Source organism: Neovison vison, chromosome 1, assembly GCF_020171115.1.
Source record: "Neovison vison isolate M4711 chromosome 1, ASM_NN_V1, whole genome shotgun sequence".
NCBI lineage: Eukaryota > Metazoa > Chordata > Mammalia > Carnivora > Mustelidae > Neogale > Neogale vison.
In genome coordinates this window covers 14,346,409-14,372,937 of record NC_058091.1, presented here as the reverse complement: position 1 = coordinate 14,372,937, position 26,529 = coordinate 14,346,409, and the positions used below count along the sequence as shown (strand labels likewise).

General features: G+C 41.5%; 1 protein-coding gene across 18 annotated transcripts in view; it reads right to left on the bottom strand.

The window, feature by feature from the left end:
• SYNE1 (spectrin repeat containing nuclear envelope protein 1) overlaps positions 1–26,529 on the bottom strand; it is a 479,099-nt gene that overhangs the window by 234,436 nt on the left and 218,134 nt on the right. For all 18 annotated transcript variants that reach the window (XM_044243752.1, XM_044243801.1, XM_044243842.1 and 15 more), the window contains 10 exons: positions 24,877–25,080; positions 23,667–23,874; positions 22,741–22,853; positions 20,988–21,193; positions 19,230–19,385; positions 15,844–16,135; positions 14,640–14,812; positions 11,657–11,966; positions 8,507–8,671; positions 3,720–4,076 (listed from right to left, as the gene is read on the bottom strand). In XM_044243752.1, coding sequence (XP_044099687.1) covers positions 3,720–4,076; positions 8,507–8,671; positions 11,657–11,966; positions 14,640–14,812; positions 15,844–16,135; positions 19,230–19,385; positions 20,988–21,193; positions 22,741–22,853; positions 23,667–23,874; positions 24,877–25,080 — 2,184 coding nt within the window. The remainder of the gene's footprint in view (positions 1–3,719; positions 4,077–8,506; positions 8,672–11,656; positions 11,967–14,639; positions 14,813–15,843; positions 16,136–19,229; positions 19,386–20,987; positions 21,194–22,740; positions 22,854–23,666; positions 23,875–24,876; positions 25,081–26,529) is intronic.

The window sequence follows — 26,529 nt, the reverse complement described above, 5'->3', positions numbered from 1 at the left end:
CATTATATTACAGTATTACACACTAAAAATAGCTTCTAGCTCATAGGTCTGATTTATCTAGCAATCCATCCATTTCATAGTTTTATTCACACAGGCATCAAATATTTGCTAAATGTCTGCCATGAGCCAAGCATTTTTCTGAATTTCAGGACTCCCCAAAATGAATGAAGATAAGAATGCTGAAATAGAAGAGCTCACAGTTTAACAGATGAGAGAGACACATGAATAATCACGATACCGAGACTATCTAACCCAACATAAAGTCTTGAGACTTGACAAGTACATCTCTAAAACCCAGGCCGTGATCCCCGGAGTTGGACACCGTGCTCTTACGGGACTGTCACAGGGAGAAAATGAGATCACAAATGTCAAGTGCTTGCACAATTCCCGGCACACGGATAAATGCCTGCCTAGTGAAAACAGCAGGTCAACAGCACCCAAATGTTAAGTGGAACTGTATAAATAATGGTATCGCCACAGGGAGAAAAAAAAATTAATTGAGGTGAGCCAAGAAGATGAGTGACTACTCAGATGGGTGTTGATGTTACTATTCATGTTCTCAGATTTTTATCTAGATATGGCCTAGATTTGTAGGAAAACCACACCTCTCAACAAGCCAGGTCTGTGTTGCATTCCTCATCCCAGTAAATAGCTCCACCGACCTGCCACTGATCTACATCAGAAAACCAAGCTCCATGTTGGCCTTGCCAAGAAACAAGAGACAACAAGGTGCAGACTGTTCTGTGTTAGCTCTCCTTCAGCGACTTTCCCTCTGCACTCGACTCGGTCTCCCATTTGGACATCTGTCATTTCTTTCTGGAATGACACGATGTCCTCTCAATGTGAAACCTGTTCTCCAGTTTTCTCTTCTGCGTTTTCTTGCTCCTTGCTACTTTTGGATCCTGGGACTGTCCCTCCACCTCACCCTGCTGGTCAGTTTGTAACAGACTTCGAGACTCAGCTCAACTAGCAACTTCTCTAAGGACTCTGCCTTCTCTCCCACCTCTTCGTGAGGGCTCCTCGCTTGAGGACACACACACGCAGCTCATCACAATCGAGCATCCCCATGGGCTGTGAACTCACTGGCTTTTCCATCTAGACTGAGATTCTGAGAGAGGGGTGGTGCTCTCTTGGTTTTAAAATTATTTATCCTAGCGTCTGGGCTAGGGGAATCTAAGATATTTTTATTCACAAAATTCATAATAACTATAAAGTTTCTTTCTGAAACTCCAAACACTAAACTAGTAGCTATTATTTTATACTACATTGTATCTTTTATTTAAGGAAGAACTTAGAACTCTAGAAACTTGACCACATACCAAAAAAGTAAAAAAGCAAGCAAGCGAACAAATAAAAAAATTAGAGAATCAAGGTAGTCATTTATAAGGTAGATGATACCAAAGAAAAAAGCTTTGGACCAAAATTTTACACTAAATAAATTTCCATAACTTTACCACAAATTAAAGCATTTTAGTAGTCTCATTGTATAAACATCAGGTTATATATTTCTGTTTCATTTAAGTCCTAGAACTCATTTTTCCCCTTAGGGGTTATAAAGGTTAAGAAACTGGCTAAATTTCAAACACTAATAACCCAATAGATATTAAGAGATGACTTTTGCAAACACCACAAACATGATTTTTTGCATCATGACTATATAGTTTATAGATGATCCGTTTTAACATTTTGAAATATTTCTTGGGTATCGTCACTTAATTGCAAAAGAGAAAGTAAACACTCGTGAAGGTCTGTGACTATTACTATGATTGTCAACAATGTCAAGCCCTCTCCAACAGCAGAACGATGCTAAAAGGATCCTAACAAATTCATTCTTTTGTAAAACTTTCCCTGTGTTCACTGTAATGGAAGTTACAGTGGAACTTCCATTGGAAGTTATCTCCATTTAAACATTAATTTTTTTACCAGCTTTGATTGAGATATAATTGACATATAACATTGTAATAAGTTTAAAGTATAGAGTGTGCTAATTTGATACATTTATATATTCCAAGATGAATACCTCCCCCCCAGCATTAGCTAACACCTCAACCCCATCACATAATTATCATTTCTTTCTTATAGTATTAACAAAAATAAGAGAAAAGCTGAGCATTGAGAGGTAATGCACTACTGTCATCAAAAGAATGAGCTCTGGAGCCAGACCTGGAAGTAGAGCTGAGCAGAGCACTGTCGTCCTTGAACCGTCAGTAAAACTAAAAACCCACATGGACTTTTGCATTATCATGTGGATGTTTTATAGGTCTCACTAACCATTTTTACTAATAGTATCTATCCAAAAAACAATGATAGCACAAAATTGTAATGTAACTTAAATACCACCAAATCTTTCTTTTTATTTTTTTATTTTTTATTTTTTTTTTAAGATTTTATTTATTTATTTGACAGACAGATCACAAGTAGGCAGAGAGAGAGAGGAGGAAGCAGGCTCCCCGCTGAGCAGAGAGCCCGATGCGGGACTCGATCCCAGGACCCTGGGATCATGACCTGAGCTGAAGGCAGCGGCTTTAACCCACTGAGCCACCCAGGCGCCCCCAAATCTTTCTTTTTAAAACTGTCCCTCATATTAATGGTAGGGAGAGGAAGAGAAATAAAATAGAATTTCAAAATTATAACTGATTTCTTTTTTTCTATCAGAGTGAATAATACTGACCGCATGGAACAATGACCAACTTCCTTGTCTCCCTTTTACAGAATTGCTTTCTACACTTTATTCTGGTGCTTAAATCTATAAGATGGGACAGGCACCAGGAAAAAAAATAATAAGCTAGAAGCATTATAAATAAGGTAGCTCAAAGAGATAATAATAAAGTTTCATTTCATGGTGTGCCGTATTTGTTTGAAATCCTGGATTTAGAACAAGACAATGCTGGAAATACTACATGACTTTCTCACTGGCTGAAACTATTTTGAAATGATTATAACATAAATAGAAACAGAGAAGTTTACTTCACTGAAACTTCCTTTTAAGGACATCCATGGTTCCAACTGTTATAAAGCTGCAAATAACAGTTTCTGAAGATACCATTTAACAGCAAGAGGAAGGATTTCAAGCTTCTGCTCTTTCTTCATGATCCCCTCTATGCTTTGTTACAGTCATATTCTGAAAGAACTGCCATTAGTTTAAAAAAAAAACAAAGTCTGGAAGAAAACCCGTGAGCATGACACAGGAGTTCTGTTGACGGATTAATTCGAGCCTGGCTGTCAAAACCAGCCCTAGGAGAGCTAATCAGGGTGAAAACTAATGGTTGTGCTTTAGGAGATTACCAAATGCTTCTTTTAAGCTATAACTTCAAGCATTTAATTGTTGGAAATAATTCACTGGCAGAAAACCAGCTCTGACTCTCCGTCTACGTATGCCTCTGCCCACAGGCGAGTGATCGGGCTGAATGCCTGAATACAGTCTTACAGACTCTTGCCCCATAAGAATGAAAGTAAAATGTCTGCACAAACACTCCGTGTCGGATACAGTAAATCAAAACTCCTTCACCCCACTGCTTGTTTTACAGTAGTTTGACTCAGGAGAAAAGGAAACAAATCCGATTCAAACATTTAGGCAGGTACGTACTTATTTCTTTTTACGTCTGAGTGGTGCATGGTTTTAGTTAGCCAGGATTTTGTGTCTTCATTTATTTTTTAGCAACAGCGAGAACCAAACAAAATTGCTCGCATAACCAACAGACAAGAGGAAGCCAACTTACTTGTCCCTTCTGCCAGCATTCCACTATCTCCTGATCCGTGTTCTTGCCTTCCAGGAGGGCTAACTGCTGGGTCCAGGTTGTCAGAAGGGCACTGAACTGCCCCAGCGCCTGCTCCAGGTGAGCCACCTGGCCCGAGAACTCCTGCTCCGAAAGGGCCATTTGGCTCACCAGGTCCTCCAGGCTGGTCTGCGTCCGGAGCACGCTGTCCTCCCACTGCTTCCAGTCGGCGCGCAGGGCCTGCATCTCCGCGTCCACGAGCTCACACCCACTGGCACTTGTGTTCTGTTTCACTGCCGGAGCCAGCGACTCCACTCTGCTTAGGCGGCCGGCCCCGATCTCTCTGGAATCCATCAGCTCCTGTAATGGAATATCGTCATGACAACCAAGGAGGCTGTGAGTCACTGGGGCGGCGAGTTTACGAATGTGTGCAGAGGGGGACCCTGTCCTGCGAGGAAGTTTTGGCGAGTGTGCCCCAAGGACCCGAATCAACTCATCCGCCCGCCCCTGAGTCCGAGGGGCAGAGCGTGATCCTCCTCGGCGCTGAGGTTTGTGGCAAAATGAGCTGCGGAGTCCCACAACGTCCTGGAACAGACTAGACGGGGACCCTGGAGTCGGGCAGGGTTTGAATATGTGGAATTGTTTGGATAGTGATAGAAACATCCGCCTGTGGTGTGTTTCTCCTACAATTATGCAAATCCATGCTTCTCCCTAAGTTGACAGACAGTGACCAAGGACCGCTGCAGAATAACGCTCTGGGTCTGTGCTCCATTTCATTTTCTTCCAGAAGATGGTGGCCTAAGTCGGTTCCATGCTCTGAGGAATCAGGCCGAGCCATGGCAACCGAAGAAGGAGCCCTCCTCAACTACACACACTTCAGAACCTTAAATAAACATTTTTATAGTAATCAAAATGAATAAATCACAGACCTCCTCAGTCGAAAGTTCCAAGTAACTTTCAGACTACATTTATTTATTGCTATTATTTTTATTTTTAAGAAACTTGCCAGAAATTTAACAATTTAGATATAGCTTTTGGGCTCAAAGCACACCAGTGCTCTAAAAGACAAGATAAAATTCAAATATGCATTACAAATTAGGTAAAATAGTGGCATTTCTTTCTGAGAACAGACTCTTCCACTGAAATTTCTGTCACTGGTGTTTATACATTAATATATCTATCACTCAAGTTAGGGTTTTCAAGATGAAAATTACAAATTGGGGCACCTGGGTGGCTCAGTGGGTTAAAGCCTCTGCCTTCAGCTCAGGTCATGATCCCAGGGTCCTGGGATCAAGCCCCGCATCAGGCTCTCTGCTCAGCAGGGAGCCTGCTTCCCTTCCTCTCTCTGCCTGCCTCTCTGCCTACCTGTGATCTCTCTCTCTGTCAAATAAATAAATACAATCTTTAAAAAAAAAAGAAAATTACAAATTAACGAGTGTATAAAAAATAGTAACATTAAGTATGAAGCATATTATATCAAACATAATGTGTCTTAACTAATCTACAAATACTGTTCATATTTCATTAGATTTGCTTGAAATAAATATACCTTCTTATAATTACATGTAAGAGCCACTTTTTAGTAAAGATCATTTAAAAGTATTGTTATATTGTAGTCCAAGAGGCAATCACATGAATCTTACACACAATTAGCATTTAATATACACACACCCACTGTTTCCTCAGCAGCAGGATTCTAAAAACCTGTCTTGTTTATCAGTGTATATAGTAAGTAGTTATTTGGTGGAAAAAATATACAGATAGATTTTTTAAAAAGAGCTATGTCTAATTATTGGATTTAAATACTTATAATTTGCCTTTATGACTGATCTTAAATTTGGAGTTAAAGGATATCAATAGTGAAAAAACAGTTTCTCAAAATACTCTCTAATGCATTATCTCAGTTTTCTTTCACATGAAAATGGGACATTCCATTATTTGCAGCCACAAATTCCAGTCGTCCAGATTTTTTTTTTTAATTTTTATTTATTTATTTGACCGACAGAGATCACAAGCAGGCAGAGAGAGAGAGAGTGGAGGAAGCAAGCTCCCTGTTGGCAGAGAGCCCGATGCGGGGCTCCATCCCAGAACCCCGAGATCATGACCTGAGCCGAAGGCAGATGCTTTAACCCACTGAGCCACCCAGGCGCCCCCAGTCATCCAGATTTTGAATAAGAATGCCATCATGGGACACCTGGGTGGCTCAGTGGGTTAAGCAGCTGCTTTCAGCTCAGGTCATGATGTCAGGGTCCTGGGATCGAGCCCCATGTGGGGCTTCCTGCTCCATGGGGAGCCTGTTTCTCCCTCTCCTTCTGCCTGCTTCTCTGCCTACTTGTACTCTATGCCTCTGTGTCAAATAAATAAAGCCTTTTTAAAAATGCCATCATTTAAAAAAAAATTATTTATTTATTTGAGAGAGAGAGTGTGTGCATGCACACAGGGTGGGGGCCAGAGGGGTAAAGGGAGAAAGAGAGAGAGAGTCTCCAGCAGAGTCCACACTGAGCACAGAGCCCGATATGGGGCTCAATCTCATGACCCATGAGATCATGAATTGAGCCGAAACCAAGAGTCAGACACTTAACTGACTGAGCCAACCACACACCCCAAGAATGTCATCACTTTAAAGTGTTTTGAAATGATTTGTATATGTATCTCCTTGTTTTGGACTTAACTATTTAAAAATATCATATGCACATACACACCCTTTGCACACATATATTTGGTTACAAAGTTGCCTGTCCTTGGTGTTGACTCTTGGGGGTGAGGAGGGACGACACCAAAAGACAGAGGATGCCCGTTTACTTCCTCCAAGGTTCCCCTTCACCCACGCACCAGCCTCCAGTAGAGCCTGATGCGGACTTCACGTTTTCCTTCCCTAATTCCAATTTCTTCCTGCCAGCTCCTTCTCCTACGTTTCCCATATTTGCGGAAGTATTTTATAAAGTATTTCAAGAAAAAGAGTATAAAGGCTAGACAATCACTCTGGACTTTTCCCTCACTGTCATTCCATAGCCAATTAAAATCACTCATTTACCAAATCTACTGAATTCTCTTATTGAGTGTGTCCCATGGGTCAAGCATAATGCTAAAAGTTTTATGTGTATGATCTAATTTAGTTCTCGAAACCTCTCAGTGAGGCAGGGACTATTAATTTACCAATTAAGAGGCTGAAGATTCAGGACCTCAAGTGACTTACCAAACACAGCTAGAAAAGCAGTACAGGCTGTGGATTCTAAGAGGCAAACTGAGGGTTTTAGAAGGGAGGGTGGCGGAGGGCCGGGTTGGCCTGGTGATGGGTATTAAGGAGGGCACGGATTGCATGGAGCACTCAGTGTTATATGTAAATAATGAATCTTCGAACACAACATCAAAAACTGATGACATACTGTATGTGACTAACATAACATAATAAAGAGTAAGAATAATAAAAAGAAAAAGAAAAGCAGTAGAGGGAGAATACAGCCATCAGGGTATGATTCTAGATCCTAAGCTCTAAAAGTATAGTGGGCTATCATTACATGTAATGTATTATTTTATAAACATCAGTTTTTACATCATTGTTCTCAACTTTATTGCAGGTTCCTTGAGGGAATGCACAATGCTGGCTGAATAAATTGATAAATGGATGGATGAATAAAATATTAGTGAGAGAAAAATGGACCAAAGATATATTTTAAAGAATCACACAGAAAATAAGAATTTCAAAGGCTGGTTTATGTGATTACCTCCTTTAAAACCTACATGGTCACTACAAGATTTCTAAGCACTTAGAATAATATAATAATAATAATAATAATAAAATAAATTCTCAAAATGTAGTTATTACTATTATCATCAACTAGTATTTTTAAGACTTTTATATTCTGATGTCCAGGGATCAGAACACACACACAGTGTGAATCTTAAAGTCCTGACCACAATTACACTATTTATTCCCAACATTTCTTCATCTACTACTAAATCATTTAGGATTTCATTATTGCTTACTTTTTAAATTAAAGCCTATTATTTCCATGGGGAGATTATTGCAATTTATTATTCAAATAACTAGAAATATACTTGTTGTAGCTCCCTCAGATATGTGAATTTCTATTTTCTAAGATGTCCTTGTGAGGAGTAAACTAGGTGATAATTTTAATGTCTTTTTTTTTAAGATTTTATTTATTTATTTGACAGACAGAGATCACAAGTAGGCAGAGAGGCAAAGAGAGAGAGAGGGAGGAGGAAGCAGGCTCCCTGCTGAGCAGAGAGCCTGTTGTGGGGCTAGATCCCAGGACCCTGGGATCATGACCTGAGCTGAAGGCAGAGGCTTTAACCCACTGAGCCACCCAGGCGCCCCTTTTTAAATGTCGTTTAAAGCACTGCCCTCCCTTAGGTTCTTGTACTGTTGGCTAGGAAACAGTAACAATTCCAAGTTACTGCTCAAATACCTTTAACAAAGTTATGTTATAAACTTTTCTATCACTGTGCTGGGAAACAGTGTCTGGTTCCATCAACCCATCAAGCTGGCATATTTTTCAGAGTCTCCCCAACTATGGCCATAAGCATATTTGCATGTTGAAGTATACACAGACAATGTTCCATTTTGCTCACAAGTGTAAAGTGTTTGAATTCCCCTTTTCCCTCTTACTTATGTTTATAATTTGTGAGGTACAAGGTAACAAAGATCAACAAATAGAAAACGGAAAACATTTTAAATAACAATCCTCTCCATGGAATCTTAACCACAGGTATGTCATACTTAAGAACCAATGAAACAATGAAGTTATAATATCTGTGCATCTTCTGACCTTGATTTTAGATAATTTCTTCTGGGTGGCTGATGAGTCTCCAGACATATCTGACCACCGGTGAAGTTCTTCCTTCGCTGAGTGGAGCCAATCCGTGAATTCCTGGACCGCGTCTAAATACATGAGGTGATCTTTCACAATCTCCTCCACTTTCCTCATCTTCTCCTAGTAGACACAGAAAAGGTTATTTTAGCAGGCATTAGTGAGAATATGAAATCAGACAAACAGCATCTATTAATGATTTCAGAAGATGTCATTCCTATTATTGAACCGTTTGCATTCTTAACATGAAAAGCTTAGATTAAAAGGCTTTCAGGAAGCAACCATTTTCCTTTAAATTTACTTTAGTCTGGGTTAGAACAAAAATTTATGCTGAATGAATGTTTACTAACATCCCTCATGGATAACTGACTTGATAAAAATTATTGTAATAACTATTTTTATTATTCAGGCAATAATACAGCATGTTATTATTATTTAGTATAATGTAATTACTATGTACAGTAGTCTGCTCAGCACTTTAAATGCATTTGCTCACTTACTCCTCACAACATCCTTGGGACGTAGATGCTAGGATCACCACTATATGTAGGAAAGGGCATTTACAGTGGTTATAGAGATCAAGTAACATGTCCAAAACCAGACATAATAAAAGACAACCGACAGAATGGGAGAAGATATTTGCAAACAACATATCAGATAAAGGGCTAGTATCCAAAATCTATAAAGAACTTAACAACTCAACACCCAAAAAACAAAAATCCAATCAAGAAATGGGCAGAGGACATGAACAGACATTTGTGCAAAGAAGACATCCATATGGCCAACAGACACATGAAAAAGTGCTCCACGTCACCCAGCATCAGGGAAATACAAATCAAAACCACAATGAGATACCACCTCACACCAGTCAGAATGGCTAAAATTAACAAGCCAGGAAGTGACAGATGCTGGTAAGGACGTGGAGAAAGGGGAACCCTCCTACACTGTTGGTGGGAATGCAAACTGGTGCAACCACTCTGGAAAACAGCATGGAGTTTCCTCAAAAAGTTGAAAATAGAGCTACCTTACGACCCAGCAATTGCACTACTGGGTATTTACCCTAAAGATACAAATGTGGTGATCTGAAGGGGCATGTGCTCCCAAATGTTTACAGCAGCAATGTCCACAATAGTCAAACAATGGAAAGAACCTAGATGTCCACCAACAGATTAATGGATAAAGATATAGTATAGATATACAATGAAATACTATGCAGCCATCAAAAGAAATGGAATCTTGCTATTTGTGACAGCAATGGGGAACAAGATGGTATTTTGCTGAGCTAAATAAGTGAATCAGAGAAAGATAATTATCATATGATCTCCCTGATTCACTTTAGAGGCAAGTGGGGGGTTTGGGGAGTAGGGAAGGGAAAAATGAAACAAGATGGGATCGGGAGGAAGACAAACCAGAAGAGACTCGTTATAAGTGAAAATAAGTGAATCAGAGAAAGATAATTACCATATGATCTCCCTGATATGAGGAATTTGAGAGGCAAAGTCAGGGGTTTGGGGGGTAGGGAAGGAAAAAAATGAAACAAGATGGGATCAGGAGGGAGACAAATCATAAGAGACTATAATCTCACAAAACAAACTGAGGGTTGCTGGTGGGGGGGTGGTGTAGGGAGAAGGTTGTTGAATTATGGACATTGGGGAGGGTATGTGCTATGATGAGTGCTGTGAAGTGTGTAAGCCTGATGATTCACAGACCTGTACCCCTGGGGCAAATAATACATTATATGTTAATAAAAAAAATTTTTTGTTAATGCAGCCTTCTAGGCTCTGACTCCAGAAGTAATGAGTCAAAATCTGTACAGCAACCTACTGGTTCTTTTTTTCTTTTAAAATAAAGCTGTTTTGTTTTTTGTTTTGTTTTATTTTGTTTGTTTTTTGTTTTTGTTTTTGTTTTGGTCAGAGAGAGTGAGCACAGGCAGACAGAGTGTCAGGAAGAGAGAGAGGGAGAAGCAGGCTTCCTGCTGAGCAAGGAGCCCAATGTGGGCCTCAATCCCAGGATGCTGGGATCATGACCTGAGCCGAAGGCAGCCGCTTAACCAACTGAGCCACCCAGGCTTCCCTAAAATAAAGCTGCTTTAACATTCGAGAACACCCCCCCCCACCACCAAAAAAAGAAGAGGGACAGAGCCAGAATTCAAATTTAGGTCTTTTTGACTCCAGAGTTATAGAACTTAACCATTATCAAAATAAAAATTAAGATAAACTAATACATATGTTAAAAATTATATTATATTAATAATACAAAGAGAGTTCCCAAATGGAAACCCAAGAAAAAGACATAGTCACAAATACACAAAAGAAAAATCATGAGGGAAAGTAACGATTCAGAGAGGGAATTAAAACCAATTTTGATATTACATAAAGGAGCCTATACCTGGAGAATAAGAATAGGAAAGGGCAGTATACTACAGTAAGAAATGCATGAAATACACTGTACATGATTGAAATCTGGGAAGTAAACAGACTTGCATTTAATACAACAAATACAAATGGCAACAAAAGAAAAAGAACTACAAACACTGACATTTGGGGCTCAGTCTTACAAAGAAAAGAAATGGACTGACCAACACCCTAAGTGGAGAAAGATAAAAAACAAAGAGTAAAAAATAATCCCAAGACTGCAGAAAGAGAAGGATTCCTGGGCGTCCAGAAGCAAGTATGATCTTGTAGTAACTGTTCACTAAATGTACAAATACTTCAAGAGCAGCTGGGTCCCCTTTAATTTAACCCATAGTGTATGTATGTGTGTATATGTATGTATGTGTTTGTGTGTGTGCGTGTGCTTGTGTGTGTGCGTGTGTGTGTATACATATATATACACACACATATATATATACATATATATATATATATATATAATTTTTTTTTAATTAGAGAGACACAGAGAGGAAGGGCAGAGGGAGAGAGAGAATCTTAAGTAGTTTCCATGCCCAGTGCAGAACCCAACATGGGGCTCCATCTCAATCGTGAGATCATGACCTGAACCCCAAATCAAGAGTCAGATGCTTACGCACTGAGCCACCCGGACACCCTGAACCTTTCGTATATTCCTTACCTGAACCTTGAAGATTTTTCTTCCATATACAACACTAACCTTGGAAACAGTGATTATATCATTAAACTGCGTTTTCAGCTCCTCTTGAGCTGCTTCCTTGAAAGAGTCATCCTCTGTCTTCTGGTAGAGCTCCCTGGATTTCGAGGCGAGACTCTGCAGGGCTCCGGCGTGCTCCTCCGCCTCAGACACGACGGACTGGAAGTGGTCCAGGAGGGAAAACTTCTCCTTCAGGCCGGGCTGCAGCTGCAAGGGCTGCTCAACTTTCTGATCCACCGATTCCAGCCACTGCTCCAGCTGGTGTTTCCACTCTAGGTAGTCCTTCCATTTGCCAATCACAGCCTCCAAAGCGCTAGAATTAATGTCACACGTCACCAAAACAAGTTATCTTGACATCTCGACTGAAACCAAGGAGGAGGGCACTGCCTCCAGGTCAGCTGTCTGACTGAATGCTCTTCTGTGATGAAAACACTGCTTTTAAGGGCAGGGAGAAACACTACTTCTCCAACCCACGAAAACAGCTTCTTTAAATGAAAACAAATCTATGTTGAATTTGAAGTCAGATGTTATAGTCATATAGGCTTCTGGAGGTTTGTCTTTCAAACACCAATTGACTTAAATAAACAGACAGAGTTCTGTGTTTTGTTGTTAAAAATATCAGCCCCGGGGCACCGATTAAATTTTATTTAGTATTTATCAATTCTTAATTTTCTTGGACCCAGTTTACCTTATTCAAATCAGTTGATAACTATTAACTAGAATTCAGCATTTAAGGTATTCTTTTTTTTTTTAAAGATTTTATTTATGGGGCACCTGGGTGGCGCAGTGGGTTAAAGGCTCTGCCTTCAGCTCAGGCCATGATCTCAGGGTCCTGGGATCGAGTCCCGCATAGGGTTCTCTGGTCAGCAGGGAGCCTGCTTCCCCTCTCTCTCTGCCTGCCTCTACCTACTTGTGATCATTCGCTCTGTCAAATAAATAAATAAAATTTAAAAAAAAAGATTTTATTTATGACAAAGAGAGACAGCGAGAGAGGGAACACAAGCAGGGGGAGTGGGAGAGGGAAAAGCAGGCTCCCCAGTGAGCAGGGAGCCCGACACAGGGCTCGATCCCAGGACCCTAGGATCATGACCTGAGCTGAAGGCAGTTGCTTAATGACCAAGCCACCCAGGTGCCCCTAAGGTATCTTTCTAAATAAATAATACTTAGATTGATTTTCAGTTAAGGATATCACAGTGTTTAGTGCTTTGAAGTTGAACATGTAAAGGAACAAAAGCTTCATTTATTTATAATATAAGGAACATAATCATATAAGTAATAGTCAAGTAAACAGCTCTCTAGATTGTCAAGTAAAAGGCTCTCCAGACCGGCATTTTTAAAAAACTTCCGTTATTTATCTTTACAAACTATTCTAAACTCATACTCAGTGACCATTCCGAGCATCCCCTGCATATAATCCTATGATCCAGGAGTTAAATCTGTGGTAAATACACCTCCAGCATCCTCTCAAACTGTTCCTTTTGCATCAATAGGAACCTCAACATAAGCGCTTTAAAGTGTTATTCTTTCCTCAAAGAATTTTCCAGAAGGTACAAATCAATCTCACCTCTCCAGAATTAACCCCAGGCCCTGCACCACCCCACAGTGCTGGGTATCTTAGTAACGCAGTCTGAGTCAGTGTTTTCGGATGCACGCTATCCTAGCCTCTGAGCACTTAGGGAGCAAACACTACTTTGTTTTGATTCGTCATTTTAGCTCAATTAATTGCAGCCCAGCTATTGCTCAATATGTGGCTGTCAAACTTAATTTGTTGCTGAAGAGGAAGAATCAAGGATTTGAATCTGCTTCTTTTATTCCAACACTGAAAACCATTCACCCGCACTGTTACTCACTTTTCTGGAGCTGGCCCATTGCCAAGCACTGGGAGTTAGTTCAAGCTCCAGTGGTCCACGCCACTAGAACCACTGGAGCTGGGTTTTCTTTCTTTGCAGACCACCATGAGTTATTACTGAGATTTAAAGTCCTGCTGGCATTGGGAGTCACCACTTATGTTCCATATTTAAAGGAAACAAAACAAAACAAAGCTTCCGAAATTTTAGTTATAACCATGTTTCACTGCTTCCTTCGGAGTGGGTAATTGCAGTGTTGCTTTGTTTAGTTTGGGGATGAACTTTCCTCTTTTCTTCACTTCTTTATTATGCTGTTTCTTTATTTTTATTAAGCACACACTTCTTCAGTAACCTAACACTCTATCTAACTTTCAGGATATGGCTTCTGGAAGGTACTTTGGTATAATTCTGACTGCAGGTCATTTGTCCAACCAGCCGGCCAGATTATTTGTGGATACTTGGAAAAGAGAGGAAGGTAGGAGTCTCCCACTCATAAATGTAACAGCAACACCATCACCTGGTGTAACACTCAGTCTCTTCTCTAACTGCTCAGGAGCGGCTGGTGCAGGGCTTCTCCACAGGGGCACTAGGGAACCCTGGGCAGGCTGATTGCTGTGTGAGAACGCCCCCACTTAAGACATAAGCTCTCCCGGCCGCCGTCTCTAAGTGCCAGGGATGACCCATCACTGCGACAATCAAAAACCCTGTGCACATTTCCACAGCCCCATTGCGGGTGACATGACTTCTAGCTGAGAAAAAGATTCATACTTAAGCTCAATAGTGGCTAACAAATTAATTTCTTGTATGTTCCTCTAAAAAGGGAAAAGTTATTAAACACTTGCTTTGAGGAACTGAAAGGAGGTATCTTATTGAGCCCATGTTGTGTACAAGATGCCATGAGAAATTTACAGGAGATGAAAATATTACGCACTCACCCACACACAGGCACACAACAAGCAAGCAAACAAAACTGCCTTTGCCATCACAGAAAACACAATCTAGGCAAAGACAAGCAGGTATACAGCTAGCTAAAATAAGATGCTTGGTAACTCTACCGCAGGATACTGCACTGTTTCATCATTTTACTAAGCCACTGGGTTTTATTTAGGCGAATAAACACTGAAAATAGGCTCCCTTACCTCTGAGCGTGGACGGAGGAGCTCATGATGTCAGCCCACACGTCTTTCAGAGTCTGTAGCTGGGTCTGAATTACCTTCTGACCTTGTTTGTTGCTACTTCTCAAGGCCTGTTCCCCTTTGCCAATGGCCATATTCAACTTCACTTCTCCTTCACCCTTCATCAGGAGAATATCCTATGAAGGAACAGTGAATACAGGTCAGTAAGAACACTAGAACTTTCTCGTGTTTTTAGGAACTGTTGTTTCCCATGAGAATCAAGGTAGGGAATACCTTACTCATTTTATTCTTATTTATTTATGTATTTAATTATAAAGATTTTATGGATTTATTTTAGAGAAAGGGTGAGCAAGGGAGAGAAAGAAGCAGACTCCCTGCTGAGCAGGGAGCCCTGCAGGGGTTTGATCCCAGGACCCTGAGGTCGTGACCTGAACCGATGGCAGGTGCTTTAACCCACTGAGTCACCCAGGCGCCCCACCTTTAACACGGAAACTCAGCAACAACAACAAAATGAAAATACAACAACAAATTCTGTACCCTACTGCAATATGATACTTTATTTAAATATTAGATATCAAGAGTCTGGGAGTCAAGGATTAACTCCCATTTAAATTCTTGGGAAACTTGGGGCCACTAACCTTGAAACTGTACACTTACTGAAAGTTGGATTCAAAGTAAAAATAAATTGTTTTGAAAATGAAGACACACCTGTCAAAAGCTTTACCATCACCGTCTGGCTAATTTCTGTCTTCCAAGGTTGCCTTCACTGACTGCAGTCTGGGCTGGTGGCCTCCCTGTGTTCGGAGGATACCCTTGTCTGCTTCAGCCCTGACCCCTGACTACATGGGGTACTGCAAGTTACAGTTTACAGGTTAGTCTCTCCCTCTGGACTGGGAACACCTAGAAAGCCAGCAGTCATTTTCACCTTGACGTTTCCAACAACTTGCACGGTGCTTGGTTCCACGTTTGCTGAATACTTACTAAGTGACATTAAAAATTATCTTAAAGCTATTGAAACAAAAATGTTCCTTTACAAAGGGGAAACAGGCTCCCTCCATGATCCCTTTTGCCAACATCATCTTTTCTCCATTGTGTCCTCAAATCTTCACTTAGAGGCTCACAGAGCAACGGGGACCCAACTCGAACATTTGTGAATTCAGCAAACGGATCTTCACAAGTTGTCAGCGTGTGGCCGGTCCCTGCTTACCTGTATCTGTAGCAGCCGCTTTTCCAGGGTGTCTTTGCTCCCAACGGTGCTCTCTGCCGCGGCCAGTCTGTCCTGAATGCCCTTCACCCAGGACCACATGCTCTGCAGGGCTTCCTCCAAGGCCTCATGCTCCTGCAGGGCCATCTGGCAGCTCCGCAGTCTCTCTTTGGTCGTTCTGAGTAAGTTCTGGTAGTTTGTGAGGAGCTGGGAGCACAGGCGTCCTTCCTTTCCAGCGCCGTGGCCTTCTTCACTGAGAAGCTGCCCTCTCTGGGAAAGCTTATCCAGAGATTCTCTAAAGAAAACAGTAAAAAAAAAAAAAAAAGAAAGAAATTGAATTCTGACATTCTAGAACGCAGCAGAGTGAGGAGTGATTGTTGATCCTGGAGAAGTCGCCAGACAAGAGCTCATAGCTGACATGCCTTTGAAATGAAGATGCCGGGGACTCTCACAAGGCTGGCTCTGCCTTCTCTATACGTCTGCGAATGTAGTCCGTATACATCAGGGAATTTCACTCCATCTATGCTGTGCTTAGATCCTGGCCGCTGTATTATGAGGAATTCACTGCAGAAAATGGCCCAAGACTCCTTCTCCAGCCTCATCTCTGACATCTCTGTTCCGGCTGAATGCTCTAATCCTGAAATGTCCCCAAACCCTCTGCTTTTTGGGGTCTATGTGGGGATTCCTCTTTTGGGAAAACCCAGTGATTCTCCCTTGCTGCCTTCCCAGTTGGCCCTTCAAAGCCTAGGCAGGCATTACCTCCCTGATACCCCAAGAGAAGGAGAGTATAGGGGTCCTCCCCTGTGTGCCCTCTGCCCCTATCTTATTCTGTCTCCTCAAATACCCTGTCTGCCTCAATCCACAGGCTTTCAACTTCTAGAAACCAGGGTTATCACATTCATCTCATATCAAAAGGCTATTATATGAGTGTTGATGGGTTTCCTTGTTGCCTCTTGCGTACTTGGCTCATCTCAGTTTGGAGTTATGTTAATTAGGTGCAGGGAAAGTGCAGCCCTGTGTGGCTGGACTGGCTTCATCTTGTTTGGCAGAGTTCAGCTTGTGTGTCGGGAACTTCCCAGGATACCAGAAGAGAGAGTACAGATATGTGAACACGAACTCTTGTGAGTAGTAGAAAAAGAACACAAACTTTATCTCCTGCAAGGTCTGTCATTTTTTTTTTTTTTTTTTGGATCAGCTACCAAGGATATAGCATCCTGGGGCCCTCTGGGAGGTTTATTGTTCATATAATATTGCACCCACTCTGACTTCCATTTCTTATAATCTGGTAAGACAAGAACTTGGCTTAAGCAATGATGTCAGTTAAATAATTCAGGACAATGTGCATCCACTTGTTACTACAAGAAGGACAGCTTAATGGATGATAAAAGTTCAATAATTCTCAAATCTGGGGTACTGTAAAAAAAGGCATCCCCCAAGATAGTTGAGTACTTGAAATATTATGATGGAAAGCCCAGAGGGCTGGGAGGATCAAGCGGCCAGCACGTGAGAGGTAACTCACCTGGAGAAGCTGGGAAGCATCAGAGTACATTAAGATTCTCTGGAGAAGTAACCAGTTACAAAGAGCCTGGCAGCAAGCACACTGAAGGACTCTTATCCTTCAATCCTGGAATATCACAGAAGAATATTCCAGAAGACTGTGTAAAGTCATTTTAGAAGTTTGGAAGAGAGAAGTAGGTCTGGTCATGCTACATTGTATCCAGACCTGAGTTAAGATTTAAAAAGCAATAAAATGCAGTGTCATTTTCAGAAAGCTATATAGTTAAAATGATACTGTCATCCTATTAATTCAGCAAATATGTCCTTTTTCTGGCACGATATCAGACATTGCGACTGTAACAGTGATGAAGACCTAAAGGTCCCTGGCCTTGAGGAACTCACTGTCCGGGGCTGGCATGTATAGAGTCAACAAAGAGTTTACCCCATGGAAAGGGCTCACAGCAATGGGACCAGAGCATTCCAGCAAAATTTTGTAACACTCATTAAACTCAAACACCAATAAGAGCTGTCATTATGGGTCATGTTTGTGTATTTGTTTGAATGTTTGTTTTTTAAGGCAAGGCATACTAGGCATGTTTGACCCAAAAGATGACTCAGCAGAAACAAGGAATGAGTATGATTAGAATTAGACTGGAACTGATCGGTGCTCCTGATGTGTCTGGTCAAACAGGCTGGGTGCTGGCCTCTGCTGCTTCACTGATGAGTGAATCTGCTTTGAAGAGGACAGATCAGAAGTTTTGGGTCTAGCTGTACCCAGGTAACAACAAAGCAACTGATAATGCCAGTTGGACTATGAATTTAGGGATCAAATCCCCAAGGCTGGTGGAGTTAAAAGCACAGTCCAGATGACTTTGCCTGGGCCAGGAGTCACAAATGTTGGCTTAGTCGGGAAACAATGAAGAGACAAATACCGCGGAGGAGAAGAGGAACCTCCAGGATAGTCAGACTTAAGGACCATACCTTTTGCTTTACTAAGGACATTGTTAGGATGAGGGTGGGGATTGAAAATAGAACTAGAGGGGCACCTGGGTGGCTCAGTGGGTTAAAGCCTCTGCCTTTGGCTCAGGTCATGATCTCAGGGTCCTGGGATCGAGCCCCACATCGGGCTCTCTGTTCAGCGGGGAGCCTGCTTCCCTTCCTCTCTCTCTGCCTGCCTCTCTGCCTACTTGTGATCTCTGTCTGTCAAATAAATAAATAAAAATCTTTAAAAAGAAAGAAAGAAAGAAAGAAAATGGAACTAGAGGGGCGCCTGGGTGACTCTGTCAGTTAAGCGCCTGCCTTCAGCTCAGTCATGATCCCGGGATCCCGGGATCGAGTCCAGCACCAGGCTGGACGTGCAGGGAGCCTGCTTCTCCCTCTGTCTGCCGTTCCCACTGCTTTGTTCTCTCATTATCTCTCACTCTGACAAATACATTTAAGAAAAAAATGGAAGTAGATGTTGAAGTGTGTGAAGAATATATGGAAATGGGTTCCACAGCCTTATTTCTGTAAGTGTAGCGTGCCTTTATAAGGACCTTCAATCCTAACAACCTGAGAAAAAAGTATGGTATTCCTTAGCAGTGTAATGCTTACAGGCTAATATCAAGAAGTTCAGGAAATGGGCGGCCTATCCAGTTTGTTGAGCAAAGGGAGGCAGATGCAGGTAGATCCACACTGCCATCCCTATGTTCTCTCTAGAATACCGCTCTGCTGTAGAGAACACTGCACAATCATCTGTATTCTAGACATTTAGGGACAGAAACATACACAATCACCACTAATTAACAAACCAGCCAACCAACCAACCAATTAACAACCAAACCCAATAACCAAACAACCAGACAAAAAACACTTGTTAGTAGGGAAAGACCTGCTCCCTTTCAGCACCATACCTTGCAGCCAGTAGCTCTCCTAGAAACAGCTCAACTTTATGGACTTCATTCTTCTTCTCAGGAATGTGCTGCTTACTCTCTCCTAAGTTTTCTGTACTTAGCCTTTCATTCATCTCATGGATCCATAAGTTCAGTTTTCTATGCTGATCCTCAAAGCTACAGAAAAGAAAATACTTTGTAGAAATTCTTCTGCACTCATTATGATAAGTAACATCTAGTATCTGAGGTCATGGTGTCTATGGCCATTAAAATCTCATGAATTTCCCAAGTATGGAAGAAAACTCAACAATAAGCCCATCCATATTACCACTTATTTCAGTAACAAAATGAAAAATCATGGAACTTTCTCTCCTTTTTTTTTTAATTTAAGCTGTGTATACTTTTTTTTTAACACAAACAAAAACTTTATTGATTCCCACCTGGGTGGGTATGTATGTATGTATGTATGTATGTATTTTTAATTTTTATTTTTATTTATTTTTTAAATTTCTTTTCAGTGTTCCAGAATTCATTGTTTATGCACCACACCCAGTACTCCATGCAATACATGCCCTCCATAATACCCACCACCAAGCTCACCCAACCTCCCACCCCCTGCCCCTCCAAAACCCTCAGTTTGTTTCTCAGAGTCCACAGTTTCTCATGGTTCATCTTCCCCTCCAATTTCCCCCCAACTCCCTTCTCCTCTCCATCTCCCAATGTCCTCCATGTTATTCCTTATACTCCACAAATAAGTGAAACCATATGATATTTGACTCTCTCTGCTTGGCTTATTTCACTCTTTCTCTTGAGATCCTATCTTAAATTGATTTCCTGGTAATCAGCTGGTAGTTATCAGCAAGACTGCATTCCCATGTCAATGTGCACTTGACTTTGTGTCTTACAACAAGGACTCTGAATTGGTACCAATGGGTTAAGGACAGCAGTGGAAGCCCAGGAAAGGAAGGGAATGTCATCTCTATGTCTTTGTATCTTATGGAGATTTGAATAGGCATAAAGAGCACAAGGACTAGAAGTTTTGAAAACAACATAAGTTTTCTAAGAAACCTGGACAAGAATAAATTACTCTGTGACCAGAAAGGTATTTTGATTATACTGACATCTTTACCCACCCTACGTTTTTTTCCTTCTAATTTTATATTCATCCCTGTTGACATAGCTTTCTGATTGGAATCTTCATTCATAGAAATTAGGCCAGTGTTTTCTGTCATTACTCAAACCCAAAAGAAGTGGAAGCAAAGGGGTGCCTGGGTGGCTTGGTTGCTAAGTGTCTGCCTTTGGCTCAGGTCATGGTCCCAGAGTCCTGGGATCAAACCCTGAATCAGGCTCCTTGCTCAGTGGGGAGCCTGCTTCTCCCTTTCTCAGTCCTCTTGCTGGTGATCCCTCTCTTGCAGTCTCTCTCTAATAAATAAAATCTTCAAAAAAAAAAAAAGTGGAAGCAAAGAAAGGACTTGGATAATCTAAAACCTGTGTGTCAAACCTCTCAGACTTTTAGTTTTAAATTAAATTAAATTTTGTCATTTTAATCAAATAGACAAAAACACATGCATGTAGGCCATTTACAATAACTAGTGAATATAGTTCCTTACTTTTTCTATGTAGAAAATAAAGCCACAGTCCCATCAAAGTTCAAGCAATTAATTGTTATCCTAGTATGAACCTGTACTCTCCAACATTATTTGTTTATTTACAGTGGCTCTTTTCTCAAAGTCTTTGAAAACGTATTCTGTATGTGATGATGTTATCAAAACAACCTACCTCCCAAGTTCTAAAGCACAGTCTTGAAGAGCCTGCTTGTCCCTCAGACATTGCTTCAGAAATGCCTGGAATTCCTCATTAGCCTTTGTAATTTGCTCCTGAATGCTGCTGACAATTTGTTTAGACACATGTGCGTACAAAGTTTGTCCTTCTTGAGTCACAGCATCAAGCTTGCTCTGTCCGTCACTGATCGAGTCCAGAATGTTCTGTTTCAAGAAATAAAGGTATTAGAAAATATTTGCTGTTATTCAAGGACCCTGGAGCGTGTGAGCACTGACCACAATTCTGAGTTGAGATAGAAAAGCAAGAGAAGACAGCTCAGAGCCCGAAGACAGAAAGTCTTTAGGCCAGAGTGAGAAGGTACAACGAGGTAGACTCAAGGCTCATGACGGAGGACGGGGCCATCCAGGACTGGAACCACTGAAGAATAAGCTGTGACAAGGCCAGTCTGTAAAGGAGGTTGTCCTCATCCAGGCCTTGCTCTCAGCCTCTCCCCACTCTCACTGTCCCAGCCCAGCCCAGGTTCTACTTCTTCACAGGGTCACGTGATGCCTTCTCACTACAGAGCTGCCTGTAGTGAGCAGTGTAGTGAGCAGCCCACTTCTGGTCCACCTTGCACACAAAGTCCTCCCCTCAGGTCCCTTCTTTTCTTGATGTACAGCTCTTCCCTGAAAGATCACATGCGTGGACACAAGCTTAAAGGGGACAACTGCACATTTCAATTCACCATGCCTCCTGGAAAACCAACTTCCTTTTTATAATGCTCTTGCTACTCTGGCTTTTCATGAGTTACCTACATAACTGTCTTCACTGATTAGACTGCAAAGATCCTCATATTCCTCATTCATTTAAAAAAGTTATTTATTTTATTTTAAAATATTTTATTTATGTATTTATCAGGGAGAGGGAGACGCAGGCTTCCCACTGAGCAAGGAGCCTGATGTGGGGCTTGATCCCAGGACTCCAGGACCATAACCTGAGCCAAAGGCAGATGCTTAACCAACTGAGCCACCCAGGTGCCCCTAAAAAAAATGTTTTTAAATAATACTTAACTCAGTGTTTTGTTCAGATGAGCTACTTGGAAAAGTTGTCCCAAACTCAAGTTGAGTCAATCCCTTCTGAACTCTACTTCTCAATGGCTTTTTCCTTCCTGAATTCATATATTTTTCATAGTCAATAAAACCTGTAAAACCTGTATTATCTATAGCTTTCAGTGTGCCCTAGCTCTAAATTGGATTATAGGTTATTAAAAAGCACAAGTCATGTCTTCTTTTTAAAACTCTTCCACAATATGAGGCACCAGGTGGCTAAGTCTGTTCACTGTCTGACTTGGGCTCAGGTCATGACCCCAGGGCCCTGGGACTGACCCTGCATCTGACTCTCTCTGCTCAGGGGAAACCCTGCTTTTTCCACTGCTCATGCTCTCTCTCTCTCTCTCACTCTCTCCAATAAATAAACAAAATCTTAAAAACAAAACAACCCTCCTCCACAATAGTGATATGAAATAGATGGAATTATTTATGTCTTTACTGCCAGAAAAATGAAAACTAGGTTTAGTTTTGAATGAACTCCAAAACATGTTCAATTTGCTAAAAGAGAAAAGAACGGAATCTAGAATTCTGTCGCTCTGACTTATTCTCTCAACTTACTTTCCATATTGCTAAACTCCTAATGACTCAAGAAATCTTGTTCTGTTAGGGAAGAAGAAAAGTTCGAATAAAACAAGAAGATCTGTGGAAAGAGATGATCATACCTGAAGTTCATGGAGCTTTGCCTCTAAAACTTTGCTATCGCCAGTTCGATCAGATGATTCCTTTGCTGCTGCCTTTATTCCAGAAAACCACTCTTGGAATTGCTGCATAGACTCTTTCGAAAGTAACAAACATGAAAAAAAAAAAAAAGTAACAAAAATGAGAAATACATCCAAAACACTGAATGAGCCTCTAGGCTCAATGAATTAATTCTGCCCTTCAGCTCACTGCATCTTGCCATACAAAATATTTCAGAAATAAAATAATAATAATATAGAGTAGACGGCAACATGACTGTTCATGGCAGGACTGAGAAATTACCTCAGGGGAAAGACTGAAAAGAAATTTGTATTCCTGAAATACCCGATTTCCCACTGTCTTCCTCTTGGTAAAGAAAGATAATTGAATGAATATGGAAGACAGCGAAGGGAGAAAGGCTCGGGCCATTTTTATGGCAAAGGAAGGAGCCATCTCCTCTTCCGGCCAAGCAGACTTAGAACATCATTCGGCATTGTCATTACGGCAGATGCACAGAGCCCAGTCGGGGACGTATGACTGGCAATTTCCTAAACTATACGGCAACTGCTATTTCATGGCCTCTCCTAATTTCCAAGTTCACTGTATTACTTCATCACAGCAGTGGAAGTAATTTTCCACACAACTGAGCTACATGCAGAAAATCCAGATGAAATTTGGAATCCTCAAAATGGTGGATTCCTACTTTCTTGGAGAGAAAGGGGAAGAACTCAGCTTATGGCGAGAGCCTGAGCACAGCACTTACACGGCTCAAATCTCGACACACAAATGAATTTAAAGGATCTTCTTCTGGAAAGTTTTCTCCAACTAGTGCTGGCAGTTTCTAGGCAGCATGTGGTTTGGATTCTTTCTGGTAAACAAACGACTCATGCTAAGCCCCGTCAGAGCTCACCACTGAAGTGCTTCTCCAGAAAATCCTGCAGGGTGGCCTGTGTCTTGGAGCACAACTGGCTCACAGCTTCGTGGTTCTTTATGAGTCCCGTCAGAGCACTGCCCAGGCTCTCCAACTCAACGGAATGGTATTTGCGGCACAAACTGTTGAGATTTTCTTGGGTAGAGCTGATGTTGCTTTGCTGACTTTGAAGTTCCTTTTGTATCTCCTACATAATGAAAGAATGCCATGAGGGATATTCAAGGGAAATATCCCCTCTACTCCACTGTGGCGCTTTTTGGAAACTGATGCTGTTGAAATCTACTTAGTAATGTACACATTGTTGTGGGATTTTCTTTTTTCTTTTCTTTCTTTCTTTTTTTTAAAGTGTTCGTGATAGATCTGTTGACTTGCAGAATTTTGCCCAGCTCTCCTTGGGACCAACTGCAAATGGTTGTTGAAAGGTACTAGGATGTGGATTACAGTCTAGGATTCCGAGCAAATGGAACAGGTTCTCAGGGATGCCAACCCATGACCTTGGATTTAGTCAGATGACTAGAAACTATCAGCGGAGTCACAACCCAAGTTCACATTTTTTGATGGGCCATCAGGGCTTTGCTTCAGGGTCACAAGCCACACAAAAAGTACCAGTAGTTCTAAAATATATATCCTTATTCTTAAGTATAGTAAGAAAAAGTGCTAAAGAGAACAGATCACATATGTTGAACACTCAGCTCACAAGCTTGACAGACAGTCGATCAGGAACATTCTCTCTATGGATAGATGACATGGAAGTAGAATGCTATCTCTCAACTTTTTTTTTTTTTTTAAATATTCTTCCCTAGATAAAAGCAGTCATACCAGCCAATAAAAATTAAGAAATGAAAAACTATTTGGCATTCGAATTTGAAAAATCACGGAAATTCAAACAGATCTTCTATTGGCTTTACCCATTTACTGAAAAAGATACTAACAAGCGCAGCTTATGAGCAGGTCCTACAATAACGCATGCTTTCTATTTCTAGATTATTCATCTTCAACTTCCTACTACCTGCCTTCATTTCTCCAAACACACCTTACTTGCTGTGTCCAACATCGTGAATTAGTTGGCCTAGTGCTAATGCAGGTATAACTGAGAGCAAAGGTTGCATTTTTATTCCAGTCACCACAAAACAGGAGAAACAATATTACCATTGGAGGTGTGCAGGCTTAATGATAGCTGATTACCCACCTTTGCTTTTCTCAGCCCTTCCCACGTCTTAGCCTGGGCACAGTTCATCAGCGACTCCTCTACTTTTGCTAGCCAGCTCGTCATGTCATTAATAAATTTCTCCACCTGGGTACTCTGAGCAGTGAAATCTTTCAAGGTTCCTTTGGCTTCTTCAGTGATTTCTTTGGCATGCTCCAGTTTCTGCCTTAGGTCTGCTTCTATAAACTAAACATAAAGTAAGATTTCATTAAAAATCTGTGAAGACCAGAACACTCTTTCTGTGGGAAATCTGTTCGTGTGCAGCTTAATTGTAAAAAGCACATAAGCCTAACCTGGGATGCTAAATCAACTCTTCTAAGAAGGGAAATCAGTGTGTACAAGTGGTCAAACATTGTAAGTGATGGGAATGTGGAAACAGTAAGGATGCCAGAGTGCCAGTTCGGTGGAGATCCAAGGAATACGGAAGATCAGTTTTCAAAAGCATAGTTCAACCTACGCAGTTACCACGGAGGTTACCCAAACCCTGCTCTTACTTCTTCCTGGGAAACATGCACACATTTTATCCCCTGATGTAACCACTACTTTGAACAAACACCACCGCAAGATTTTATCATAAAGCAATTTTATTTCTGCCTCCCACTTTAATGTGTTTAGTGGGGCTGCTGCTTCTCTCCTCCCAAATGATTTGTTTTGGGAGGGCTCCTGACTTCTCTGGCCCTGCAGATAACAAAAGGACTTATAAAATCATGATAAATTGCAAAATGGTTTCAATTCCACAATTAAAACATCTAGGCCCATTTAATAATCAAAACTCTGAACTTAAAGTTAAGGCTTTTTTCTTATCCCCAGCTCAGATCTGCTACAAAAAGGAAGCCCGTACGAAGAAAAGAGCCAAGTGCCTCTTTGTCTTTCTTTACTTTATTTCTATTCCCATACGTCCTATAGCTTCTGACCCGTAAAGGCCTGGACCAGCAGGAGGTGGGTGAGGGGCTCTGAAATTTTTGAGGACTATTATGAGCTGACATCTGTGCTCCTAGGCCTGGTGACATTTCACATTCTCTACTGTCACAGGCCTTAGACGATGGGGTTTTCTGAGACTCCCTTCACCTCGGGGGACCTCCCATTGGCATTGCCGGCATGTGAGCAGTGTTCTCCTGTTTCTCCTTCCACAGCCTGTAGGCAGCTCTGCTTCTGGCTGCTGAGGCTCGTTCCCCTCCAGAAAGCCTTCCTAGAGAACCTGAGATACCCAACACCGATGCCTTCTCCTTGTCTTTCCTCTGATAATTCACTTCTGGGCCAGGGGCACACTCTGGCATTCACACCAGATGATTCTAAGATGCACGCCACCCAAAACAATCAATTCTTTTGGCAAAAGCATCAACAGTGAGTCAGCCCATCTTTCACCCCTAAAGTCTCTCAGGCAGTCAGAGAGGGGACTCCGGGGTCCACCAGCTGCAGGGGCACGTCATTCTCTCCAGATGGTACCAATGAAACTCTTCTCCTGATTTTGAGGTAAGGAACAGGTGCCCCAACACCTCTTCATTGAGTACGTGTGGGGTCAGGGGGTTACGAGAGTCACAGTACAACAGTAGCTCTCTCCCCAAACCCTGCCGCCATCTTTACTCTGCGGGAGGCCACCCGTTGCCCATTTATACCCGTGACAGGCGACAGGCA